At 41.0% G+C, this 20161-nt stretch overlaps 1 protein-coding gene across 2 annotated transcripts; it reads right to left on the minus strand.

The window, feature by feature from the left end:
• Positions 1–925: 925 nt before the first annotated feature.
• On the minus strand, positions 926–19297 carry LOC306805784 (protein EURL). Of its 2 annotated transcripts, XM_079313917.1 has the most exons (5): positions 19021–19297; positions 18501–18630; positions 6023–6538; positions 2939–3001; positions 926–1948 (listed from the first exon to the last, which is right to left on the minus strand). In XM_079313917.1, exons 2-5 carry the CDS (start codon positions 18622–18624, stop codon positions 1788–1790), a joined length of 864 nt encoding a protein of 287 aa, XP_079170043.1. In that variant the 5' UTR covers positions 18625–18630; positions 19021–19297; the 3' UTR covers positions 926–1787. The 2 variants fall into 2 exon arrangements, with proteins under 2 accessions (XP_079170043.1, XP_079170044.1); XM_079313918.1 differs by lacking the exon at positions 6023–6538 and having other exon boundaries at positions 1652–1948; positions 19021–19152.
• Positions 19298–20161: the final 864 nt, after the last annotated feature.

A 20161-nucleotide genomic window follows, 5' to 3' on the forward strand; every position in this document is an offset into this window, starting at 1 on the left:
GTAAGGACTTCAAAGTGTAGATGTTCTGCAATTCCCAGAAAAGCAAACAGTAGAAGTGTTAAGTGTAATACAATTCTCCTCACTATCCAGTTGAACTGAAATACTTGGCCAGAAGGGCATTGCTGGCTCAGGGATAATTGTTCTCCACCAGGACTCTCAGGTCCTTCTCAGGGATATTTCTCTCACCTGACCCTTACCTTGGGACTGAATCAACAAGGTTTACCAACAGACTTGCACACGGAGATTAATTCATCTTCTGACATCCAAAATCAGGGATTTTCTAGTGCCCACTTACTTATAGGCCCACTTGCATACACAAGCAATGATGCTACTGATTTTTTCCCCCCCTGAACCACAAAATACTCAGACAAACTTAAGTCCCTACTCATGCATTTGTGGAGGGGCTTTGGAACAGCTGGAGGATATGGAAGAAAACAATAAAAAATAATAAAATTGCAAATAATACCAACCTGTCCTATGACTCCCAGTTATCACTACACATAGGCCAATCAATAAACCTACCCTGAACTTTGGCTTATATCTCAGCTTGAGTTTAAAAACAAGCCTAATCCTTTCTTCATGCTAGTCATGCCTTCAACTCACCTCTAAAAGTTACTCCATTTCCACCTAAAGAGCTAAAAGCACAAAGACTTTTAACTTTTTTGTGTGTGTGTGTGCCTGTGTATTCACTCATCCCATCCTCCCCCAGATTTTTTCAGTGCAACTCAGCAACTTCCAGCTACTCAAATGCAGTCCTGCAGCATTTTTGGCAGAGACTAAGATTTCTTGTCATGGTAGACTGATATAAGTTTAAAAAATGCAAAAGCTGTTCTGATTTATAATGTATCATTACTACTTGCATTTCAGAATTAAAACACTTTATCAGCCTGATCCAGCTTTAAAAAGAAATCATAACAAGGCAGTGTAGTATTACAAATTTATTGAGTTTCGTCAAAGTAATTTTTCAGCATTGAAAATTTCACACATATAAAACAACTTCAACTTCTATGCATTAAAACCAAAGTATGGGTTCTTTTTTAAATTTAAAGCAAATGCTGTGCTTTTTTAAAACATCTCATGAACCAAATTCTTCAGTTATAAAGCTGATAAAAATAAGTGATACACCACTAGAGTTTTTTCTTTGACACGTGAAATTCATCTCTTTGGGAAACAATGCTTTTAAAAATCGTATCATGAAAGATACAGACCTGAAAAAGGATAAACAATCATACACAAGGCATAAACATTACACAGAGTAATTCAGACATTTTATAAAGAGATCTGGAAAAGTACCTAAAATAGTGATATTTATTTAGTATAAAACTTCAATAACAAAATATTGCTCATAATAAATAAGAAAACATGAGTTTCATTAATACTGTTCTCCCCTTAAAGCTCTCTTGGATGTAACAGGATCAGATCTGATCAAAAGTCAAATGTTTATTTTTGTCCTCTGTATGAAGGAGGCAGGTTTAGAGGCCTCAGGTCATTCTTTGCTAGAAACAATTTTATTATAAACAAAACACAGAATTAATTTCAAGGCTCATGCGTAGTTATGGGGGAAAAAATAATAATCCCCAAATGTGAATAAACCTTATTACAGTAGATATACCCAAAATAGTTGCCCTTTTTGTTAAACCCAAAGTGGAATAAGACTTCCCGTGGATTATGAATACAAAGAGAAAGCTGCCCATGTTTTCTCAAAAGCTTCTAAATATGGGTGCAGCTGCAATTACTGGTTATCAGTGCTGCTAGGGCCAGCTGTAGGGGGATGAAGCTGTCCCCCCCTATATGGGGACGTTGGATTTCAGCCCTGCTCTTCCCATCTGCAGACAGGGCAGTTTGGAGCAGTTCTTGAGCAGCTGCTCGATGGCGATGTGGCGCACGTTGAGCTCCGAGGCCAGCGAGTCCTTCTCCTGCACCTGCTGGGCCAGCTCCTCAAACACATCTGCAACAACAGCACCAGTCACTGCCTGTGCCACACGGGCCAGGAGGCACTGACAACACTGGGGAAAAGGCACGTGGAATGGGATCATGCACAGAACTCTGCTTTTCCTGGCTCCAGCACGGCTTTGTACGCATTGCAGACTCAACAGCATCACTTTGTTCTAGTTACAGACAACCTGAGCCAAGGTGGGTCAGGTTAGAACTCAAAACAAAGCTGACTCTGGCCTGTATCAGCAGTGGTGTGGCAGCAGGACCAGGGCAGAGATCATCCCCTGTGCTGGGGGCCACACCTCAAATCCTGTGCTCAGTTTTGGGCCCCTCACAACGACATGGAAGTGTTGGATCATGTCCAGAGAAGGGCAACAGAGCTGGGGAAAGGTCTGGTGCACAAGCCTGAGAGAGCTCAGCCTGGAGAAAAGGAGGCTCAGGGGAGACCCTGGCATTCTCTACAATTGCCTGACAGGAAGGTGGAACAAAGTGGGGTCCAGCTCTTCTCTCAGGTAACAAGGATAAGAGGAAATGGTTTCAGATTGCACCAGACAAAGTTAGTTTGGATATTAGGAAACATTTCTTCATGGAAAGAGCTGTCATGCACTGAAACAGGCTGCCCAGGTAGTGGTGGAGTCACCATCCCTGGAGGGATTTAACAGACATGGAGATGCAGCATTTAGGAACCACTCTGTTTTGTGGGGGACTTAGTGCTGGGCTAATGGTTGCACTTGATGATCTTAAGGGTAATTTTCAACCTTAACAATTCTATAGCTCTAGTCAAATATTTAAAGAGAATACTGTGCCAATTTGCAGCACCAAAGCAGATTAGTTAATGAAAGCACCTAGAAATCTCCCTATATCACACATATCCATGCAAAACAAGAAACTTCAGCAAGAAACTTAAGTGACAGAAAGGTAATAAAAATTTATTTTTTAAAATCAGACCTTTTTTATGACAAGCACCACAAACCCAAACCCAAAAGTATTGAAAAATTCTCACCCTGGATTTGCTTGAGTAGCTTTTCGTTAAGCTGCTTTAACTCTCCCAGAGTCATTGTAGTCACTGCAACAATAAAATTTGTTATCACTACTACCAAAGTCACATAGGCATATCTAAGCAGACCCCAATTTTCTCAAGATTTCTCCTATTTGCACCCTAATAATAACAGATCTGTGGCAATAAGTCAGAGACATTATTTATCAGTCATTTGAGGAAAGCTTGAAAAATCTCTTTTTAATCTTGACCCAGACAAGATCTATTCCATTAGAAAACCAAAACCCCCTCTTCCAATGTCAAAAAGGTGGAAAAATCAAGCCTGAAAACAGTACCATCCAGAATCAGAACTGCTTGGCACATTTAAATACTATACCCTCCTCTGACTGCATAACATGATCTCCCCAGTGTAACCCATGAAAGCACATCTGTTTATTTAACTATGGGCAGTTAAAGGGGGCAATTCTGAGGTATTTTTTCCCGCTGTGTTTCCCAGTGTGCAAGAAGCAGCTTCCTGACAGAATTTCCAGCATGTGGCTCCCTGTTTTGGTTATCAAGGTTTGTGCTTTATGCATACAGGAATAGCATACACAGTTTCCAGAGAGTAACAAATGTTTCAGTGACAAATGATGAAGGGCAAACCTGGCTTGATTTGAACACCAGCATATAAAAATAGATTTCCTTCTGTGCTCCTGGTGTAAACTACAAGATCCTCTGTATCATTCAAAAGTCCTTCTGTATCTCAGGTTGTGTGCATTGATCACCCTCAGAGAAAATACACACTAAGCCTCAGAGGAGGAAACTGTGCAAGTATTTTTCACTGCCCTGTTTCTGCTGCAGCTTAGCAAAGCTCTCATTGCATACTTGAGAGAAAAAAATGATGCTGCAGCTTTTTTTCCAGAGATTTCTCTGTGCAAAAGGTTTCTACATGGCAAATTTAAAGTCCAGAGTTCTGAAAAAGATGGATTTTAGCTGCCCACTGGATTATTTGATTATCCTAAGCCTTCCCTTTCAAACTTTCTCACAGCTGGCAGTTGTGGGATGTTAAACTGCTGACAGTACTGCCAAACTAAAGAAGCTGGCAACAGCTAAGACTTGGTACTCAAGACATAATCCCAGTTAAGAATAAAATAGATACATCTTTCTCCTCCATCAGCCAGGTAAAATGGTGCTGCTTCCTGCCTTTAGCTATGAATAAACCTGAAAAGACCCTTCTCACACCTTACCATCCCCAGCACCATGAAAACCCTGATCAAATTGAATATTGTAGTTAACAGCTAAAAATGTCAAGATTTTTTCCTCCTTTTTATACCCAGTGTTAGGATGCTACTTCCCCATTCTTCAGTATTTTCATTAACATTTTGTCATCTGGCAGACAGGCTGTTTCACACGTTTCATGTGAGTGTTTTGGGACAGGACTGCTTCATGGCACATTATTCTGATACACAAGGGAAAGGGAAAAGAAACAGAGCACTGTATTTAAATGATGAAATATTATTCTATCCACAGCTGGGGTAAATTCTGAAGAAATACTGGCCAAGCTATTTACAGTTTCATTAATACTTTTTTCAGTAGACAGCTATATTGTTAAGAGTGAAAGTATTGCAGTAAGAAGGTACCTAATTCTGGCAGTCCAAGTTTTCATCTAACATATAAACTTTATATAATCACAGAGCCTCCAAATGGATGTCTTTTAAAGATAAACACTGCAAAATACAAGCAAAAATGCCTCAAAGCTGCATTATGTAGTCACAACAAAAGAAAAAACCTGTTATTGTGCTCAATGCAGATTTATGTTTCCATCCCAAAATCAAAGATTGGAGATAAATTCAAAGTCACTAACTTCAGTTAGACAACCCCACAAACCAGGTCAAGCTTCCCTAATTCCTCTGTTATATGGTGTGCTGATTTATGTAATCCCAGTTTATGACTCCAGTGGACAGGTGCTCAAACAGCCCAGTGTATCTGTTTTGATTTATGGCTTTAAGGCTACTAATTCACTGCAAATGCAACATGACACATCATGCAGCAGTTAAGTAAAATCCTTTCATGAAGAATGAGAAATGACTCAGCTTTGCAAGGACAGAGTTGTCAGTTTGTTAAAAAACATGTGAGGCTAAAGAAGCCAGTTCCAACTTTTTACAGTACCTCTTTCTCTTACCCTTCTGATATTCTGATTCCATTATTACCTTGTTTTTCATCAGCTGTTTTTCCCTGGAATACTTTATCAGTGTTTATATTTTCTTTCTCAGGTCTTTTGAAGTTCAGAAACTCTCTCTAATTACTTTCCTCATCTACAAAAGTAAGAGTGGACACACACCAGTTCAGGACCAAGTACTGCCTAAAAAGCAGGATGGTAACAGCACATACCTCTAGGAATCTATCCCTAACACATCTCATGTAGCCTGATTCCAGAGACACTAGAATATCCTAGATTTTTCTGAAGATTTCTTCTAGTGATGTTCTTAAACAACAGGAAAATTTTTCTAATTTTCTTTTACTTTCACTACCACCACATCCATCAAAAGATAGCTCAGGTCTTCTGCTACAGCCTTAAAGAGGACATGGTGGCAAAAGGGCCTTCCTATTTTCTTATGCTCAACAAACTCAAGGAAAAAACAAATCCAGTAAAATTCACAAGGAAAGTCTGCTTCTACTGAGATTATTTCACAAGTTTGCTCTGCTACATGACCTCTAATTTCCCCTGTTGCTTAGGGCAGATCTCTGCAAAACCTAACTCAGGGCACTGTGCAAGTTGAGTAAGAGAGAGATTTGCAGGAGCTGAGTAACCTCCACCTCCACAGGCAGGGCTGTGCAGTTCCCAGGAATGACATATGGAAATGACTTTTTTTGCATAAATTAGACGTGTCATGTATCACACTGGGCTACAGCTAAGAGTAAAATTAAAAAATAAAATGCAAGGAAACCCAGCCAAACCACCCCATTTGCTCAGCCAAGTAGCTCTTTTTTCCCCACGGATTTTACATGCTGGACTTCAGGATGAGAACTAATGCCCTGTGGAGACACGAAGTGGTCAACAGAAAGAATGTCCTTGCTTGTTAGGCTGTGTGTAAAGGGATGCATACTCACATTCCTCCCTGCTGTGCTGGGGATGTCTCCTATGAGCACTGGCAAGTGAGTCACCTTCAGCTTTTTCAGCTTTCTGGACTTGGCTGCGGTTGGACCACAAAACGCTGCTGCAGCAGAAGGTAGCACCGAGTCTGAAATCAGGGGATTCTCTTGGTTCCAGCAGAGTCTGTGAGCAGCTTGAGATGCCTCCAGATTTCCCATCTATCCATTTTGCAGAGTATCTAGGTACTGGGGAGTCAAACTGCGGGAGCAATTTTCTATCAGTCTGATGTCTGAAGCTAAAAAGCTGGTGTTGGGAAGGTTTTGAGCTTTCAGAATCAGAGTCTAAATCCTTGTTTTGTGCATACTGTATAATCCAGTTAATTTTTTTGCTCAAGATATTTTTTACTTCTGCATAAGGACTTTTAGAGAGCTTTGATCGTGGACAGTCCTGATTTGCTATCAAGTGGAATTTTTCAAAGCAGTCTCTGTGCCCCCTTAAAGATCTTGTATGTAGAAGATCTGACTTTGGTACTCCTGTAAAGACACAAGAGAAAGAAGTTCACTTACTGCTAATTTTTGAAAATCTTTACTCACGAGCAACCAAGAAAATAAAAACATTAGTGATGTTTTCCTACTAACAGTCTTATCACTGAAGCAAACCAGGGTACCTCACAGTCCATAATTTGTGAAGTTTCCCTCAGGCTTGAGTCCTTGGGACTTCAGCGTGTGCCTCTTGCATGGTGACAGAGATGAAGCAAACTGACAACTCCACACATGCTGCATCACCCCTACACACAAGTGAATAAGCTGCAGAATTAAAATAAACCCAACTGTGTATCAGCAAGTTCTATAGAATGATCCTGAAGAGCATTTTGACAGCACTCATACAAGCTCCCATCTTCTATGCATAACGTTATGAGCCATCTGCTCAAATACTGCAGGGTGCAGCCTTGTCTCATTCAAGTGGTCAAACAGAACTCAGATTTCAGCCACAGTTTATTATTTTGCACTAGTACAAGCCTGCAGCCTAGCTAGGGAAGCAAGCTCTAATACTGTCAATGCTTGCCAGCATTAAGCTGTCCTGAAATTCATTGAAGGTGTGCTGGTTTTGGCTGGATAGAGCTCATTTATATCACAGTGTAATATGGGGCTGTGTTTTGGATTTGTGCTGCAGTGTTTTCATTATCACTGAGCAGGGCTTATACACAGTCAAGGCTCTTTCTGCCTCTCTCACCAGCCCAACAGTGAGTGGCTGGGGACATGCAAGGAGGAGGGAAAGGACACAGCTGATCCCAACTGACCCAAGGGACATTCCACACCATATGGCATCGTGCTCAGTGCATAAAGCTGGGGAAAGAAGGTGGAAGGGAGGAATGTTTGGAGTGATGGTGTTTGTCATCCCAAGTCACTGCTATGCATGACAGAGCCCTGCTCTCCTGGGGATGGCTCAACACCTGCCCAGCCATGGGAAGCAGTGAATGAATTCCTTATTTTGCTTTGCTTGTATGGGCAGCATTTGCTCTCCCTTTGCAACTGTCTTTGTCTCAACCCACAAGATGAAATTCTCTCCCCATCCCACTGGGGTTAAACCATGACATCACACAAGATGGATGTTTATTCTCCTCTTTGCTCATCCTTCCCCAAAGACTGTTCAAATAGCTACAGCAGGTAACTTAAACCCCTAAGTAACTGCTAGTGATTGACAGGTTAAAAAGGAACACAATCTGTGAAGATCTGCAGTTGGTGAGTGAACACAGATGGTATGAGAAATGACTATTCCAGAAAGCTAATAGTGCCCCAGTACAAAATTACTTTCTGCAAATTTAGTGGATATTTATTTTTCTTCAGATTCACCTACACAGTAGATTCAGAATCCAAGTCCAGAGTAATGAACAGTTTGTCATTTATCTCAGTACCTCATATACTACTTGGGAGGTCCCCAATACAGTGAAAACCAATTCTATCTAACAAGCTTGTCACTGCAAATAAAAATAATATACCTGTGACCAGTTGAAATTGCTTCATGTCAAAGTATTTACAATAACAAACAATGTAACTGGATCTCTGAATCTAGGCAACATGAGCCAACCTGCAGCCACGGTATCTTTCTGCCATTTAAAAGAAAAAACATGAAATGCAACAGATAACAAAATCTGGTAACAGAGACATTTACAGATAATTACAAGAAAGCTACAAGTTACAACAAGTCTAGTTCGATCTCATTTACTCTTCTTAAATTCTTGTGGTAAAGTGTAATCTCCCCACCTCAAACGATTAAGAAATGATACAATGTTTTTTTAAGTTAATGAATGCTACAAAATCCCAAAGTACTCTCAAAACTAACCTGAAAAAGTAAATTTTTTCCTGAGACTGTGAAAAGAAATCCAAGCACTTCATTTTTATTATCTCACTTGTTGGCAACTGCTGTTTGAAGTTGAGGAGTTCAAACACAAGAGTAGCCATTATAAATTATTTCCACTTTTTGGGCAGCACTGAAACTTAAGTGCATTATTTTCAGGCTGTGTTTCTGAGAGTGAACATAATTTATGGGGCAAAATGTCTAAAAAAGTGGAAAATAAAAGAAAACAGCAGTGGAATTTATTTTGTTCTTAGCAGCAGGGGAGAAAGGTATAGTTGTGAAAAAAAGATATTGCTCCTGTTCATGAGGTAACAAAACTCACATACTAACCAGAGGCACCTTTTAAGAAGGAAGTTCTGGAATAAAGTACACTCTGTGTCCCCTTTCAATGGGCAGTCAAGATTCTCACTCCACACCTCAAAACACTTTTCAGACTCTTTCAGCAAACACATATTCACCAACCTTTCTTAAGCTCTGCAAATTCAATGCTATTTTACCTCTCTGTCTTTACAGACTTAAAAAACCCCAATAAACATTTATATTGAATACAAGAAAGACAAGTCATTTGTTTTCATGACTTATCAGCACCATTTAATAGAGCTGCTTAACTCAAGCAGCATGATGGAAGCCTTAAATCTCTAAGCCATCAAGGGAAAGCAAACACTGTCCAGTGAAATTACAACACTACAAACCCTGGAAAACCAATGTGATTTGTTCAATGCTATTTGCTTTACCCAAGTGATTCTTCAACATTCTATTTTGTTGCTGATCATAGTGCTTTCTTTTACTCACAGAAAGCAATCAATGGGCTGAAAAACACGTTTTGCACAATTTTTCATACAATAATGCTCAGGAACCCACCTAAAAAGCACACCCACACAACAAATGACAGAATACTGATGGTATCACTTATAAAAAGAAATTCCTTTGTTGTTTCTTCATTATTTCAATGAGAATAAATGTTACTTGCCCAGCAGGAGATGAGCATGAGGCCACACAAAATAGCCAACACACAAATTGTTACACAAAAAAAGAACAAGTGCAGCATGACTTCATGAAGCCCCAAGTGAATTATGTCCAAGTCTTAAGCTCAAGGTTATTCAAGTCTTTCCTTCTGATGAACTTATCTTTTAAGAGTTTTGAACATTGCTAACTTCCCTGTTCTAGAGGCATGCTGCTCAAAGAGATCTGCTTTATCTGAACTCAGTAACAGAGTGCCTGAAATGAGCAATTATTACAGAAGAAAAAAACCCATGCTACTTCAAGAGTTTAAACTTTGCTATTTATAAGCCACGCACTGGCCACAATTTCCCTATTTCTAAGCACAGAGCGGGTTATTGCGAAACACTAACAGTATGCAAGATCAGAATTTACATCCTACTCCTTCTCTTACTCCACTGAAAAACCCCAAAAGGGCTTTTATCTAAAGAATCTTGAATAAAGTAAGGAACTGAAAACGTGCAAAACCAAACCACTCTTATAGAGAACTGCTAACAGATCTGCTTCAGCTCTCACATAACTGGCTTGGATTTTTACAGTGACAATCACACACAAAACTAAAACAGCCATCAATCTCTCTTTTGTCCTAAGGTGACAATTAGTCCTTTCCTATGCAGAGAACATCAGCCATAACCTTCTGGAAGAGCTGAGCAGGGACAGCAGCTGCTGTGCCAGCACAAACTAGCAATCACACACCAGAGTTACAGCAAATAAGGGTATGGTTCTTTCAAACAAATCCTTCTGTTGTGGGCAATACCATCAGCTTTATGAGGCAGAAAAGATGTCCATTTCTTTTTGAGAAGACTTCATACTACAGTCAGATTACTTCATGTTTTCCCCTTCATCACAACTGCAGAAAAAGCTACAATCTGGTGAGCTGGCATTGACCAAGTGATATATAAAGATTATGCAGTTTTATTGCTTTATTCAACACTATACATCAGGAGATGAATAAAGTGTGGCAAGACTTCTGTATAAATCAAGAAGCAATACTGTAATTTTGACAAACAGCTATTGCAATTTCTGGGGTCTTTCACAGGGTTTCAGCTCCATCTCCACATTTCTGTTTGCCAATACCAATCTCACTATTTATTATTTTTTGTCTGATTCTTCAAGTTTGCAATCATAAAACCACCAACTTCTCTTCCTCCTCACATTTGCAGGTGTGTGTACATTTGCCTCTTGTCTTCCTTTCCAAGAACAGGATTGCAGACTACATCCAAGAATGTCCTACACTTTAATTTTTCAGAGAAGGAAAAAACCCCCTCAAAAAGCAAGAAAAACCCCACAACCACACAGAGCAGAAAAGTTTAATCTGCAGTGAAGAAATATAAAATATCCTACAAAATTCACTAATATCTAGACCACAGCTCACAAACTTAAGACAGCACTGATGCTATTAGGAAACAAGCTCATGCCAGAGATCATTCCTCAAGTGCACATGATTCACAGGCTGATGCCAAACCTCCAGACAAATCATGAAATAATTGAAGTGCTTACAATCCATTATTTGTTTCTGATTCTAGTAACTCATGTGTCCTAGATGAAATATGAATGCATCACTTCACTCAACAATATTGTTGTATATAGACTTGAAGAACAGGACTTCCTACATCAGTGCCTAATGTTAAGGAAAAAAAAAAAACTCAACCCAAACCCTGACTATTTCAATTTCTAAGCTGTGCAAGGCAGGTAGTCAACATGTCTCCTAATCCACTCCTACAAAGTAATTCTGTAAATGCATGAGTAGCAATCAGGGAGTTTAAAACACATTTTTGTAACTTCTATTTATTCATAACAGTAACATAGCTGAGAGCAGAGAGAATGTTTAGCAGATAACCAGGTGAACAATCACATCTCAACAAATTCTACCCCATTTTGAGGCATTTGCACTTTAAAGTAAATGAGTTTCCAACATAAGAGTTTTTTGTTTTCTGGGTTTTTTTGAGGGCAAGAAACCTACAAAGACTTTATTTCTGCCTTTGCAACTGATTCACTGAGAATTATGTATAACTCTTCTTCATTATAAAAACACAGAACTAAATTGCAGTATTTGCTTGTGTTTATATAAAGGTGGCTAGAATTATTTGGAGATTATAATAGTGATCAACAAGTTCAATTCAAAAGGAATGTTCTTGAATACCAAGATTATTCCACATCCCTTCACAAATGTTTCCACAGAAAGAAAAGTAAATCAGTGATCATCAGCCTGCTTGTTTATCTTCAACAGCAGGGTTTTTCATTTGTTTGTTATTCTCTTAAAAACAAACAAACAACCAACCAAACTTCTTATTTGGTCTTTCAGACCCATCCTTTGGAAATAACATTAAAGAAAACCAACCAGCATTCCCTACTTAGCTAATTTCTAATGCAATGCTGTAAACTAATTAATTGGTTTTTGCAATGGTGAATAGCAGCTGAAGTGGAAAATCCCCCCTGAATCTAAGATGAACTAAAATTAACAGGAATACCTGTAGACATATGAATAGTCAATGATAAGTTTGTGCTATGCCATTAGTTAATTAAAGCCCCTTAAAGAATTTACAAATGCTTATGGGTAAAATTTATACCTGATCCAGTTTGAGTTAGCTGTGGAGAGTTAGCCAGTGAAGAAATGCTTCTCAGGCACAATTCAGCTCATCTGAATCAATCTCCAGAGAGATTTGGGACAGACACACCTTTGCTCTTCTCTTTTAATCCTAGAATAAGCAAGAGTCCTTGCCTGTGGCTGCCCACTTCCAGAGCCCTGGTCTCCACTCTGCATTCCAAGATGTTCCAGCTGCTGCTCCCCTCAGCAGCACTCTGTAAACTAGGATGTTCAGCCAGCTCATGGAACAGCTCCCAGACATCTGTGAGTGTCCACTAGGAACACAGGGATCAGATGAGCTCCATGTGCTTTACCTTGTGTGCAGGGCCAAGACCTGCAGCAGACAGAAAAGCTTCACAAGACATTAAATCTTCATGTCTATCTATTTTAAGCCACTGCTTAACTTCTACCAAGAGTGCTGAAAGAGGGAGGTTCTCAGAAAAGCAGATCCCCAAGACCTGTTCAAAATGCATGAAACAAAAGCAGCCCATGATAACCTAAGATAAAAAGTTATCTACATGTCTAAATGACAAAACCCTGATATTCTTCAGCTGTACAATTCTGCCAACACTGAAAAGCAGGATCATTAGAGATGTGTATCTCCAGTACATCTGCCTGACAAGATGTAAAGCCAACTGCTATTTTTAAGCATTTACATGCATTTTCATTTGAGAGTTAAATTTTATGATTTATTAGACTGGCTAGAAGGAAAATGCCAGTTCCATTCATTAACTTCTAAAACCAGACACTTTGTAAAGACTAGATGTTATCTTGTTCATAAATTAAAGTTCTCTCCTTGCTTTCATATGATAATGCCAGTACTTTCCATACATCAAGTGTGCACACAAATCACCTCCCACTTCATTTCTATCAGCTCATTTGTATTTTAGCACAGAGCAAAGATATCAGACAGAATGGAGATCCAGTTGGCCCCTTGCAAATCATGTTCCTTATAAACTACTTTATTAAGAAGAGTTTGCTACTATATTAAACAAAGCAATGTATTCTGATGGAAACTGCACTACAGAAAATATTATGCCACACCATTTGTAAGAAAAATCAGTTAAATAGACCTAGAAGAGAGTAGAAGTCATAAGGTGGTATTTCTGTAGTCTGGATTATGCCAGGTAACATAAATACTCAATTATCTTGTTTGCATGGACAAACTTCCCAAATTTACATATTAAGAGGGGAAAAATGTACTTATTGAACCAGCTCCACAGCTTGACATTACTGAGTGATACTTGTACATAGCATCTCCAATCACGTTCAGACTTGTAGTTCAGAGCTTTAGTGGAAACTGAAACTAATTTCACATGTCCATTCAAGTTTGCAGAAATGAGTCATACCCCTGGCCTGCAAATGCTACCTTGAAACAAGTTCTCATCTATCTAGTCTAAAGGGCAACAAAGGAAATTTTTAGCTTTCATTGCCAGAATAACCTATTTTACTGCTTATTATTTCATTACCACTGAAAAAATAATGATGTGTAATATTGTGGAACAGAATTAAATCAAACAGTGATTTTACTTCTTTCAACTATACCTTACAACACATTTTATTTCAGTGAGATATTCTTCTGTAAAGTGTAAGAAGGAAAAAAAAAATCTGAAATTTGAGTGCTTACAGTTTGCAACAACTAAACCCATTCCCTCCTTTTTTTTCCCTTCTTTTTTAAATGAACACAGAATGAGGATATTATAGAAGATTTTATAGACCTTAACAAGAAAAAAAGCTATGTGGCAAGACAGACTTATTTATAACATCTTGTCTCAGCCTGGAGACAGAGATGCACTAACCTGATGCAGAAATTGCCTCAAAAGCTGAGTTTATCATCCCTTTAAAGGACCATGGAAACCTAACTACTTCAACATAAATCAGGGGAATGGATGCCCAGTTCTTACACTGTCTCTTGTATTACAGGACCTGAGATGGGAACTGTCATTTGCTATTCAACTGTTCAGCTCTGAACAGAAATGGAACTGAGCCAGTTTGCTTGTCAGCCAACATTCTCCAAGATGTTATTGTAGTTAACAGCGCTGGACAAGCAAAAGAGTAAAAGAATAATTAATCAATCACATTTTCCACTTCTGTCACTGTTTGTCTCCATTACAACCCTTGAATGTGAGGAAACACAGGTTTTTAAATAACTCTGCTTTAAAAATACCAGCATAAAGCCAGTTAAAGAGAGATACACTATGTAAAGTAATGTAAACATAATTCATAATTATTATAGACTTCCAAGTTTGATGTTAAACAAAAACATTCAAGCATTAAGATCTTGAAGCTGGGATTTCCAGAGGATCCCAGGACACAGCTGCTGTGTGAATGCCCTCCCATGGGAAGAAACCTGAACATCTCCTAGCACACCACAGGCAGGACCCTCTGGCTGGTGTAAAGGACTTTTTTTTTTTTTTTTTTTGCCTATGTATACATTTACAGACAGTTTTTATACATACACAAGCATGTATTTTTGAGTTTTCATGCACTTCTCCCCACCCTTGAGGTATCAGCAGATTTGTTGTTAGTACTCTATCTCTGCTAGCAGAGTTCAGTTAACCATTCTCTCATATTATAATGAAATTAAAAAGAACTTTGTTTCAAGTAAAACACAGCACGTGACTTCCTGGCTTATGCAAACCAGTCACATATGAATTTAAAACATTTCCTGTTCCAATCCACTGATTACTACTGTGACACCTACTCAGAAAAACAAACAATTTGTGATCTCTGATGTTCACTGCAACTGCACAAAACAAAAGCCAACATCAAACTCCTGCAGATCCTCCCCACCAGGATATTCTAAACCCCATGCAGAAAAACACTGTCCACAATCAGGTGATTTTTCAAAATGTTTAGTATTTCACATCTAACTACTCTGCATATTTTAAACTTCAAGAAACACATTAATATTCTGTTGTGCTATATCATCTGACTATGACCCTTCAGACACAAAAGCTGGTTTGGCCACAGAAGTATTTATGTGTAGCTCAGCCCACTCAGCTTCCCTGAGTGTGAATCCTCAAACCAAGTGAGCCAGATGAGCCAGTGAAACAGGAAAAAGACACTGCCCTTCCCAGGGACAAGACTGCTCCCACTGCTTCTAGACTGAAGACCAGAACCACTAAACTCTCCTGAGCACGTTGCTCTTTCCTTGTTCAAGAAAGACTGATGACATTTAAGCTTAAACCTGCATATTGGCTTTAGTTATTCCAATGCCCTCACTATATTCTTCTCCCCTTGCTGCCACTCTTTCAGCCAGTTTCAGAGAAATAGATCCTATAATCCATATGTATCACTCCTGAATGAATTCTGGGACAGGCACCACAGCTGATCTCCCAGTTACACCCAAACCAGCAGCTTCTGTGAATTAATTTAACTTAGTAAGAAGCATAGTCACAGTTTAAGCTAAGACATAATTTTACTTCACTAAACTATTAAAAATCTACTACTAAAAAAATCAGGATGGAGACCTGATATCTGATAAAAACCAAAGGTTTTATGACAGAGTAACTGACCTCCTTATTCAGAAATTCAAGAGTTCTTTAATCAAGACAGACCACAGATTAAGCTTTCTGTATTCTGTATATTCTCTATCAAGGACTGTAAGAGAAACTCAGTTTTCTCCGCCAGTTATGTCAAGTTACCAAGACACTGTCAAAACATACTAAAGGTTAGAAATAAACACTCCAATGTCAGAAAAGTAAGGGCTGAACCCTGTCACAACACTAATCCAGAAATGAGTCATTATTAGAGATGGGGATGGTTTCCAAGTCCCCTATTTCTAATTCCTCCTCTCACTGACCCAAGCCAATCAACAACATCACCACTGAGACACAGGCAAACCTGTACAGCTGCTGAACTCACAGGTGCCAGGAGATGCAAAGATTCACCATCACTAGATTACACTGTAATTAAATGCAGCTAAGTAAATTATATTTCTGTAGTGTTTTGTTCATAGACACTTGAGGAAATATGTTTCAAGGTGGGTTCAGCTCCCAGACATGGGTTTGCCATGTCCAGGTTTAAGCAGTTAGATGCTGCTGGCATGAGGGGAAACAGAATTATTCTCATCAGTTTTGTTAAAGCATATGATACCCTGCTAAAAAAAGAAACCTGGGAAGCCTATTTTCAGAATTTCATATCTAGACTCACAAATCAAAATAATTTAGGTCAGAAAAGACCTTTAAGATGATTAAGTCCAACTGCAAAGCTAAGATTGCCAAGCCCACTGCTTGCCCTTCACATCCATCTGTAATGCTCCTTCCCATCCTGACCCAGCTCCTGGTGCAGACTGCATGGTCAGGAAGGATGGAAGAGGTGCCATACATTCCAATTAAGTCAGACAGCACTTAACACATGGAAGTTAACAGGGTGCTGCAAACAGTGGGAGTACTCAAGCATCCTGCAAGATGCTGAGCTGTGACTAATAGCCTGCCTGCTCTCCAACAGCAGCTATTTCCTGCTCCTCAGAGGGAGCAGCTCCACATGCACATCAACACCAAAAATGAGCAAGCCTGTCTTAGCTGTTGCACGAGTATCTTTTTAGAATTGCCTAGTTCACTTCCTGAAATACTTAATGCATGTATGGGTTTTAATTGCTGACAGTTTTAAATATGATGCTAAATAAAAAGACAAACTACCAGCAAGATTGACACTCATCTCTAAGTGTGGGATAACACATCTACAAGAGTTGATGCAACTTGCAGCTGATTCTGTTCAACAAGTTTTAATGCACCTGAACTCCGTTAAAACATAACCAGGAGGTCAGTATGAGAACATCCAGTGTAACACAGTGCTTTAGTGAATTACCCAATTCATATTGTACCCAGTCTGCCAAAGACTCATTTTAGACACATAAAAATCAGACTTTGTCAAAAAAATACAAAAATGTAGATATGCCAAAAGTAGGAAGAGCGTGACCATAGTATGGTAGAGAGCTGACTCATGCAGTAGCTCAGCTAAAAAGCCTTATAATGACTCCACATTAAAAGTCACTGACACACACTCTGGTACCTTTAAGCCTCCCCTCCCTTTGAGGGGTCACAGCACATCTTTTCAAAGTGGCACACAAAAGACAGACTATCAGAAATTGAGGCATTTTGATGCTGCCATGATCAAAGACATGTATATTTTTATAATGCAAAATAGAAGAATTGCAATGGTCCATGTAACTTCAGGGGAGCTTTTATCACTACTCTATTCCAAGCAGCCTCCTTCTAAAATTAACTGGAAATGTAGAAGATTATGCAAAGCTTTGTACAGATTAAGTCTTTCCTACTATCAAGGCTATTTAGAGCAAAAATTCCCAAACCTATTCCACTTAAAACACATGAGCACTTTGTAATGTCACAGCCATAACAAGCAGCTTTGACAAATCCACAGCTTATCTCAAACAACAGAGCACAGGAACCATCCAGCAATTTTTAAATGTGTTCTATCACTTTCAACACTTTCAAAACGAAACTAGATTAGTGATGTAATGGAAGTATTTAATTCTCATTGTGTCAGTATGTTTTTAAAGTCTAGAGAAAGAAACATCCTCTCTCCATATAGGGAAATATAAACCTAACATCCTAAAGTAAAAACCTAGGTTAGACAACTGCTCTTGAGTTTTAACAAAAAGTGCAAGTTCACAGTCATGTCTCTTCTGAACAAAAGCAAAAACATGGCAATTACTACTGAAGTATCAAAGTATTGTTCAGATTAAAATACACTGCTTTGACTAGCAACAAAAGTCTACTATCTGTTATCAAGAAATGATAACAGAAATGATGGGACTAATCACATAACACTGTTGAGATCTTCATGTTCAATCGCCTCACAGCAACATAAATTATCTGGGTAGTCACATCTACATATAATTGGCAAAGACCAATTTCCACTCTATACAAGTGGAAAAAGTTACTTTGTTGTTCCAAAGACAAGCAATTTGACTTAAAAAACAGACAGAGATAATCTACTGTGCATTCATGCATGAAGAAAAGCAACAAGATGGGGAAATTCTTTACCAAAACAGGTTTACAATTTTAAAAATACTATTCTGGAGGCCAACATGGTTTTACAAGATTCGTCTTTTAAAAGATGGAAAAAAATTCCTACTTTAAAATCTGCAGACTTTAGGAAGCTTTGATAATTAACCCTCTTTTAATATATTACACATAACAACATTTTATGAAAACAGAAAGGAGTAGATCTAGTGAAAGCAAGGTGATCTGCAAAGCCCCGAATGTTATGCCATAAAATTTGCAATTGAAGCTTGCTTTATACAGACCCCCTCTAATTATTGAGCAAACCCGCTGAATAAAGGCAGAATGCGATTCAGATCCCGAGCTCAACATCAGAGATCTAATGCCAGGAGATGGAATAAACACCATGGCATTCCAGAGGCTCTGGAAAGAGGGGGATCACCTTCATGTCTGGAGGAGCAGCACCCACCTTTACCTGAAATGAGCTAGAAAACAAACTGGTTTAAAACTTTCTACACAGGCGTTTCCAGAGGCGCGAGTCGATGGAAGCTGTCGGTGGCTCCTGCTCCCAGCCTCACCCACCTTCGATGTTCAGCTCGAAACAGACGTGGCAGAAGGAGAGCGTCTCCTTCTCGGTGCCCAGCTTGCAGACGCTGCAGATGTTGTCATCGTCCAGGTCGATGCTCACGAACTGCTCCTCGTTCATAGTGCCCTGGGGAAAGGACACGGGCGGCGGGGTTGGAGCGGCAGCGCCCGGCCGCAGCGAGGGGAGGGCAGGGGCGGAACGAGGGCGGGAGCGTCCCGACAAAGTTTTCCCTTCACAGAAACTGCGGCCAGGCCGCACAGCGGGGCCGCATGGACGGAGATTTCCCGTTCCCTCGCCCGAAGGCTGTCCCGTCCCGTCCCGTCCCGCCGGGCTCCCCAGCGACTCCACCGCCAGCTCCATCATCGCTGCCCCCTCCACCAAACCCTCCATCCCTCGGCGCGCCAGCACCGCGCACGCCCCGCCACCGCCCGCGCCGCGATATCCGCGCTCTGCCCTATCCCCTACCGCTAATCACACCCCGATCCGGGCCCCGATCCCGGCCCCAGCCCCGCTCACCGTCCCCCGCCCTGGCCGCGCTCCGCTTTGTCCGCCCGCCCGCGCCGCCACCGCCGGAGCTCTCGGCGCCGGGCACCGCCCTCCGCTTCCGGCCGCCACCACGGCCCGGCGGCGCGGGGGGCACCGCGGGGCTCGGGCCGCGCCCCGCCGCACCCGGGCACCTGGGGCCGCCTCGGCGCTGGCCAGCGGAGCGGGAGGAGCGAGAAGCTCCGGTTTTCCCGGCCCTCCGAGCGGACAGGGCGGCGGAGAGCGGCCGCGCTCCCCCCGCAGCAGTTGGTCTGCGCCGCGCGGGCGGGGTGCGCGCGGGCGGTGTCGCGGCTCCGCCCCTGTCGCGGTTCCTGTCGCGGCTCCTGTCGCGATTCACCCGAGCCCATTTACACCTGGTGACGGCGCTGATGCTGAGAGCGCCCGGCGTCCGCGGCCATTTGGTTTTGTTAGAGATTGGGGCTAAAAAAAAAAGCTACAGTGATGGAATATCGATTCTGTTCAGGAACCGATATTAAAACCCGGCCAGGGCTCTGCTTGGCGCTCTGAAGTGGAGCCAGAGCCGGTCACAGAATCACAGATTCTGGGTCAGGTTGGGAGGGACCACAGTGGATCGCCTCGGTCCCACTCGTGCCCAAGCAGGGCTATCCCAGAGCCCTGGATTGCATCCATCCCGCTCCGGGCTGTGTCCGTCAGGGACACTCCGCACCCGCTCCGGCGATCTGTTCCAGCTGCACAGTGAAGTTCTTCCTCAAGTTCAGGTGGAATTTCCTGGGTGCTAGTTTTTGCCCGTTATATCTTTTTCTGTTGATTGGCAACACCGGGATCCATCGGATTGCATGGGGGATTTCCACAATTGGCGGAAATTACGTACAGCACATGTTAAAGTGGGATTGTTTATGGGAAAGCTAAGTAATCTTCCAGAAGCTCCTTTGTTGAAACGCATCTTTGCAGTTTTGACTGTTTCTTTCACTGTGCTTTCTTGGGGTGTTTTCTTTGATTTTATCAAAAAAAGACAAATGTATGAGGGAGGGGATTGTGCCCCTCTGCTGAGACCCCACCTGCAGGGCTGCATCCAGCTCTGGGCTCAGCACAGCAAGGACAGGGACCTGCTGGAGCCAGCCCAGAGGAGGCACCGAGGGGAGCAGAGGGATGG

Source organism: Erithacus rubecula (assembly GCF_903797595.1).
Source record: "Erithacus rubecula genome assembly, chromosome: 1".
NCBI classification, from domain to species: Eukaryota; Metazoa; Chordata; class Aves; order Passeriformes; family Muscicapidae; genus Erithacus; species Erithacus rubecula.